At 32.9% G+C, this 8,451-nt stretch overlaps 1 protein-coding gene across 1 annotated transcript; it reads right to left on the bottom strand.

Annotated features, from left to right (window-relative positions):
• Window positions 1-1,062: 1,062 nt before the first annotated feature.
• Window positions 1,063-4,934, bottom strand: LOC141595544 (protein FAR1-RELATED SEQUENCE 5-like). The gene is made up of 5 exons (XM_074415511.1): window positions 4,901-4,934; window positions 3,546-4,024; window positions 2,859-3,172; window positions 2,022-2,740; window positions 1,063-1,733 (listed from the first exon to the last, which is right to left on the bottom strand). The coding sequence occupies exons 1-5, from the start codon at window positions 4,932-4,934 to the stop codon at window positions 1,063-1,065; spliced, it is 2,217 nt and encodes a 738-aa protein (XP_074271612.1).
• Between the last annotated feature and the right edge of the window lie 3,517 nt (window positions 4,935-8,451).

Genomic DNA, 8,451 nt, shown 5'->3' on the forward strand with positions numbered 1-8,451 from the left:
AAAATATTTGATCACTACAAATTTTCAATTGTTAACTTTAACACCAAATTACAAAACTTTAATTCACTGATTATGAAACTTTAATTTTCGTAAACTTTAACAACAAATTACGCAACTTTAATTCACTGACCACAAAACTTTAATGATCAAACTTTTTTCGACAGAAATTGTAACTTTAATACCATTTTCTGAAACTTCAATTCACAAATTCTGAAACTGTAATACTTACTTTTTTGGTACTCCAATTTTTTATTTTCGTAAACTTTAACAACAAATTACGAAATTTTAATTCACTGACTATAAAACTTTAATGACCAAACCTTTTCCACGGAAAGTGTAACTTTAATACTGTTTTCTGAAACTTCAATATACTAATTCTGAAACTTTAATACTTACTTTTTCTTGTACTCCAATTTCTTAATTTCTTAAACTTTAACAATAAATTACGGAACTTTAATTCACTGCCTACAAAACTTTAATGATCAAACTTTTTTCGACAGAAAGTGTAACTTTAATACTGTTTTCTGAAACTTCAATTAACTAATTCTGAAACTTTAATACTTACTTTTTTGTACTCCAGTTTTTAATTTTCGTAAACTTTAACAACAAATTACGAAACTTTAATTCACTGACTATAAAACTTTAATGATCAAACCTTTTCCACAGAAAGTGTAACTTTAATACTGTTTTCTGAAACTTCAATTTACTAATTGTGAAACTTTAATACTTACTTTTTTTGTACTCCAATTTCTTAATTTCGTAAACTTTAACAATAAATTACGGAACTTTAATTCACTGCCTACAAAACTTTAAAGATCAAACCTTTTCGACAGAAAGTGTAACTTTAATACTGTTTTCTGAAACTTCAATTAACAAATTTAGTCACTTTAAATCAAAGTATTTCTTAACCTCCCAAAAAATATAATAAAACCTTCAGACTGCCTGTTCAACCTTTAGTTCAAAAGTTGCAAATGTTAAATGCAAAAGATACATTGTTCAAAGTTCAAATGCAAAACAATTAAACAGTACTGAAATGTTTTCCTACTCCTACGCCATAAAAATCTATTCGTGTGATACATCCTCTTCTTCCCCCTCCTCTTTCTCCTCATCGTCCTCTTCCTCCTCCTCCTCTTCTTCTTCACTTGATTCTTGCAATGGTGGTGGACGCTCTGCAAACGGGTTAGGGCAGTTCCTCTTGTCGTGGTGCCCCATTTGCTTGCAGTTATTGCACATCCGTTTCGGCTTTCTCGCAATTGCAATCGCCTTCGACTTCCGAGACAGTAACCTTTTCCCACTACCCTTATTTTTCGAATACTTAGGTGGTAGTATAGTGATCTCCTTACTTGTTTTACAACCAAGTAATTTTTCCATTTCTTCTTTTTTACTCAGTTCCTCAACTGACGGTAATAGCATTTCCCGAAAGTCTCTAATTAGTTTGAAAAGGCTATCAACATCTTCCTTATCTCTGCCACCAAGTAATCCAACGGTCTCATAAACTTCCGACCACAACTTCGTCATCTCAAGCTGTTTTGCGTCGATGATATCCATGTCCACAATTTCCTCCCCGTCACAAATGCACTCAGTTCCCCTCACTGCATCCTTCGACCATCTCCTGGCAACTGCATATTCCGGAATTTTTTTTACACTATTGCCCGAATAGATCCAAATTATATGTCTACATAGCAGTACCCTACGCTCAAACAGTCTACACGTACATCTCGCCTCGAGTGTACCTGTGTCATCATAAAAAAACAAAAAATTTAACTTCACGTTCACGGTTTATAACTTTATTAATTGGAAGGAAACATGGATACAACCAACATTAACATAGTTTGTAACAAACACAAAAATTTAACTTTAAGTACACTCTTTACAACTTTATAATTTCAAAAACTGTAGCAGTAGGTGAATAATCAACATTAACATGGTTTGTAAATTTTTTACACTTTTAGCAAACTTTATATTTTACAGAGTTAAACTTTATTACTTTTTGATAAAATAAACTCCAAACACAGTCATACCTGGGTTAAACTGAACTTCAAAATTACGGCTTCTCTCTGCATCCATCACGGTACTCACCTCTAAGTTACCCAATACCACAAAACCCTTGCAACTACATGCATCAGTGGAGTACTTCACCTCCTCTTGAAACTCCTCAAATACGTAATGTGTGTAAACCCTTGCCCCGTCACTCTCTATTGCCAACTTAGTAGACAGCTTAGGGTTTGATTGTCGGTTTTCGTTGTCAAGTCTCTTTGTATTGTGTCTTTGTTGTTCCATAGCACTTTCAAAGCGCATCCAAAACTCTACCAAAGTACCAGATTTGTGCTCAAACCGCTTAAAAAAACTGTTCTCACTCTCCGACCTCTGCGTCATCCTCATTACAACCCCCATATTCAAGTCTTTACAATGGGCCATCACCCACTGCTTCCTTATAGAGTAGCAGTCAACAAACCACTCAACGTCACCAACTATATGTTGATCCATTATTTCTAACCACTTACCATCAAACTCCTCCGCTTCAAGATCCTCGTCCCATATGATAGCATTTAATTTCTTCAAGAAATCCTGGTAATCGTCTCGCGAGCTACCATACTTAGTAGGCACCTTATTCGTAATATGCCACATACAAAACCTATGTCTTGTTGTCTTGAAAACAAGGGGAAAAGCTTTCATAATTCCCGGACCGTGATCGGTTATTAAATACTCTGGTTCCTTACTCCCCATTGCAATGAGAAACCTGTCAAAAACCCACTTAAACGATTCATGATTTTTTTTTTGCAATAATTGCGCAACAAAAGGTTACGGATCGTTTATGGTTGTCAACACCAGTGAATGGGGTGAAAACCATTGAGTACTTGTTTGTCGAGTAGGTAGGGTCATAAGAAACAGCATCACCAAAGGCGACATAGTTCCTTCTAGCAATACCATCTGCCCAAATTGCCCTACGCAGGCTACCATCTGAGTCCACATCATAGTCGAAGTAGAAACCTAGCTGAGTTTCTGCCATGCTCTTGAAACGATCAATAAAAAGCTGTCCATCCCTCTCGTGAACGAAACACTTAATGTCTCTTTGGAAATTCTTGAAGTCGTTCAAACTAGCTCCAATATTCTCAAAACCCTTAACAAGCTCCTTACACATTCTGTAAGTCTTTGTTGCTCCAATATTTAGCTACAAAGACAAAACCAAAAAACGAAATTTTAAAAATTGTGAGTTTAACAGTTGACTAGAAGAGTTCATTATAACAACAACTAACATTTACAAAACTATAATAAATGTACTACGAATTACTACTATACGCATTCAGTTTGAAACTTTATCTCAGTATATTCATCACTTTAACACCAACAGTCTCTCCACTGCCAATTTTTTTTTCTTTAACTTTTGAAAGTTTATCTCAGTATATTCATCACTTTAACACCAACAGTCTCTCCACTGCCAATTTTTTTTCTTTAACTTTTGAAAATGTGTATAAAACTCTACAAGACCGCATAAGAACATCAACCAACATTTAAAGATGTATAAATAATTTCAGTTTACTCACCCTTGAATTTGCGACAATCAAACCCATGTGAAACTTCAAAATGTTTTTCGATAACTTCTGAAACTCTCTATCTTTGACAGATACAAGCTCATGATTATGCCCCTCGTGAAATTGGTCTACTAATAAGACACCATTCTTCAAAAATAACCTAATTCTAGCCTTGCACCCCATTCTCTTTAACTTAGTTCTCCTTTTCTGCTTCACCTCATTCCCCTCATTACTTATGTTCTCCTTAATTATTGGAGTGAAACCTTCCCTGTTACACACCAGAAGCTTCGATTTTATAGCGCCATCACGCCACTTCTTTGTCGTGTACTTACGCACATCAAATCCAATAGCAAGTGCGTACACATTATAAAAAGTAATAGCTTCCTCAATGTCCCCAAACTGCATTCCGACGTACGGTGTAAAAACATCTTCCACCTGCCAACAAAATTCCTCCTCTGTAACATGTGCTTTTGGTGTACCATCATCTGTCACTGAACAATAACAAACAACAAACTAACTTAAATAGGATTAAATGTTTCGCATTTAACTTCTAGTAATTACAGTCCAACTGTTTAATTGGTAACTTTAACTCGGATTTCTGGAACTTTGATTCCGTACTTTCATACTTTTACAATGAGTTTGTACTTTATAACTTTAATAATGTTGTACAAAACTTCAATTCTCTACTTCTGAAACTTTAATACTACTCTTTTTTTTCAGTTCAGAATAGAATTCAGTTAACATGAATTAGTAACTTTAACTCTAACTACTAAAACTTTACTTCACTTTTGATGAAACTTTAATAATTAAACTTAATCACACTTTAATAATCAAACCTGAAATTCTCTTAAACTGCCAAAATATGTAACTCTGACGGGAATTTTTGAAACCTTATAATACAAAAACTGAAACTTTGTTATTTAGTTACTTCAACTGTAATTTGTGAAACTGTAATACATAAAAAATGAAACTTTATTACAATCTACAACTACACTTTAATACAAAAACAAAAACCACAAAAATCAACGCCGAACTCAATCTATCCAACTGTAATTCCTCAGACCAAAAACTTTAACATCATCACAAATATACAACGACACTTTCGCCGTTAACAGATCAAAATTGTTACAGACAACAACCCTGCAACCTTTATTTTCAAGTTCCTTCAATGGTGATTAACGAAATCCTATATTACATTACAATAAGAATCTTCAACATTTACTATAACGAACAAAATTACTAAAAAAAAAATACAAAAAATAAAAAACACATGCAAATTTAGATCAACAGCTTCAACTATATCTTCAAAAAACAAAATAAAGAAGAAGAAATTAAACAAAAAAGCGGAAAGATAAAAACGAACTTACCATTCTCCACTGCTACAATATCCATACAAGACATGTTTATGAAGAAAATAAAGGATATGATTATGTTACTGATAAGTTGTTGTTCAACGACGCCGAGACAGGATTAGGAACAAACGGTGTGCTTGAGAAAACAAAAGGTGAAAACAAAAGGAATCAGATGGAACAGTTTGCACGAATGAAGATGAAAAAAAAAGGAAGAAGAAAGGGTTTGCACGAATGAAGATGAAAACAAAATGAAGAAGAAAGGGTTTTAGTGGTTATGCGTGAGAACATAAAATAAAGTGATGACAGTTGTAGTTATGATTGCAACGTAATCAGTCTTGGTAGAATAAAGAGTGTGTTCTCTCTAATTAATTTTTCTTTTTTATATTTTTTTGTACTAAAGAGCCTCTTAATCTCATCCATTGATTTTTCCTAATCCAGTGGCTAACAAAAGGACTTAGGGACTTATATTTGGAGGTGGACTCATTAGAACTCCCCTATATATATATATATATATATATATATATATATATATATGAATGAGATCATGTGAGGATACACTATATTTTTGAGGATTAAGGATTTCGTTACAATATCAGAGGTTCTTCAATACAATATCACCGGTTATTCGATAAAATATCACCAAAAAAACACACCTGTGCAAAAAAAAAATTATTATTTTAAAAAAAAAAAAAAAGGCTAAGGTCAGATTTTTCGTGATATTGTATTGAAGAACCTGTGATATTGTATTCACTAATCCTCAATCCTCAAATATTTAGGAGTTCTCACCGGATTCCGACTCTCTCTCTCTCTCTCTCTCTCTATATATATATATATATATATATATATATATATATATATATATATATATATATATATATATATATATATATATATATATATAGGAGTTCTAATGAGTCCATCATATGCCATTGAGTCCATAAGTCCCTCTAAGGGCCATTGGATGGACTCAATGGATGGTTGAGATGAATTTGATTAAGGGCTATTAAAAAGAAAAGGAAAAAAATGTGGATGGTTGGATTGAGATGGGTGGTTGAGATTGAAAATAACAAAAAAAAATTACCACTAATCAAATTTCTATACACTAATTAATTTTTCTTTCTCTCTCTAGCCCCTAATTAATCAGTTTTGAGTTTCAGATTTCAGAAGTGTAAATGTAATGTTGTATGAGTTTTACAAGTGTAAATCTGACATTTTACGAGTGTAAATGTAACATTTTAAGAGTGTAAATTTGATTTTTTGTGACGGAAATTTTGAATTTATATAATTTTAACATTTTACAAGTGTAAATTTGATGTTTTACGAGTGTAAATGTAATATTTTAAGAGTGTAAATTTGATTTTTTGTAACGGAAATTTTGAATTTATATAATTTTAACATTTTACAAGTGTAAATTTGATGTTTTACGAGTGTAAATGTAAAATTTTAAGAGTGTAAATTTGATTTTTTGTGACGGAAATTTTAAATTTATATAATTTTAACATTTTACAAGTGTAAATTTGATGTTTTACGAGTGTAAATGTAATATTTTAAGAGTGTAAATTTGATTTTTTGTGACGGAAATTTTGAATTTATATAATTTTAGCATTTTACAAGTGTAAATTTGATGTTTTACGAGTGTAAATGTAATATTTTAAGAGTGTAAATTTGTTTTTTTGTGACGAAAATTTTGAATTTATATAATTTTAACATTTTACGACTGTAAATTTGATGTTTTGCAAGTGTAAATGTAAATATGTTAAGAGTGTAAATTTAATTTCTTAGGCAATTTTCTATATAAAAATTTGAATTTATATAATCTTAACATGTTACCAAGTGTAAATGTGTGGTCGGGTCCGCTTTGAGCTTAGATGTCGGTTACTTGTCGTTAGGAGCACCTAGACCAAAATAATATTTATAACTTCACAAACAACTCTACTATTAGTAAAGAGGCAAGTAAAGGTCGGATACCAAGGGACGGGTATTGATGTAGGATTTTCGATTGCAAGTAGTGGTGTCTAGAGGTGTCACAATTTGGGTTGAGATAAGAAGATCACTAAACTAAATAACAATAAAAGTAAACAAGCAAGATGACTAAAATGAGATGTGAACAATTGATTAAAAGCACTAGGGTGTCATGGGTTCATAGGGGATTCATGAGAATTGATCATACAAACATATTCTCAAATTATAAGCAAGCAATTATTGTTGTGATAGGATCGAGTTGGTTTATATCTTACAATCCTAGGAAGGTTTGGGCCCCGGAGCCGAATCGATTAGATTGTACAACACCTACAAGTCGACTTAATCCTCCCTACTCAACTATATGCATGGTCTAATGAGACTCGAGTTGGTTTATGTCTTACAAGTCTCATTGAAAAGGTAAGTGATGGGTAAAAAATGCAAGGATTCATAGGCTCGCATTTCATCAAATATAACATGTGCATAAGTTGAGATCACAACAAGCAAGCAAATAAATTATGTGAACATATTAGATTAAGCATGAATCATCCCCCATGTTAGTTTCCCCTAATTCCCCATTAACCCTAGTTAAGGAAACTACTCACTCATTATCAAGTTTAACATGTTAACAAGGTTGTCAATCATATTAACAAAGGAAAACATGATGAATAAATAAAGATGATTAACAATAATTAAAAAGGGATTAAGAGAATTATACCTAATGATGATTCCAAAATAATAATGCAAAGAATAATAGAAGTACTTGATGATTGATGGAAGGTTGTCAATCTCCCAATAAACCCAAATAATCTTCAATTTACCCAAAATAAAAGATGAACAATAGAGAGATCAAGGAATTGAGATTTGTATTAAGACTTGATTAGAAGTTGATTACAAGATTAAAGAGAGATTAGAATAATATAAACTACACTAAAGATTGATAAGAAGAACATGATAATCTAATTAGACTAATGGGGTATTTATAGTGGGGATTAGGTGCACAAATTAGGGTTACTAAGGGCTTAAATGACGATTAAGTCCTTGAGGAATCGCTCCTCTCAAGAAAAGATGCGGGTCTCCTTTTTGCTAGTCTTTCAAAAATATGCGCATCTCGAATGGAGAAAGAAGATGACGTGTTGCACTGGAGGACAATCCGAGCGTCCAAAAGGTCGGGACGAGCGGATTGTGTAGGCGTTGGACGAGTGGCCTGGCGGCTTGGACGAGCGGCCTGTGGAGCTTCCCGATAGGTGAGACACTCGGATCCTAGTCCAGCGTGCCATTTCTTCTTTTCTTCTTTTCTTCTTCCAACAATCCTCCGGGATTTTGTCGGAGATGCAAGGATCTTCTTCATCATTACCCATCTACTACATTATGTACAAATGCCTTCTAGTCTTGTCTTCTCTTTGATGCTTGGTTATTAGATTCGATCAATTTAACTCTATTTAGCCATGAAAATGCAAGGTTTGCACTCCTCTCCTACCAAGGAAACAAAACCTCAAAGAATATGCAAAACAAAGAACTAAAGATAATAAATGACCCAAATATGCACTAAAAAGCATAGGAATGAGGCTAATTCGGGGACTAAATATGCTCAATTATTGATCACA

The sequence above is a fragment of the Silene latifolia genome, chromosome 8 (genome assembly GCF_048544455.1).
Source record: "Silene latifolia isolate original U9 population chromosome 8, ASM4854445v1, whole genome shotgun sequence".
Taxonomy (NCBI): Eukaryota; Viridiplantae; Streptophyta; class Magnoliopsida; order Caryophyllales; family Caryophyllaceae; genus Silene; species Silene latifolia.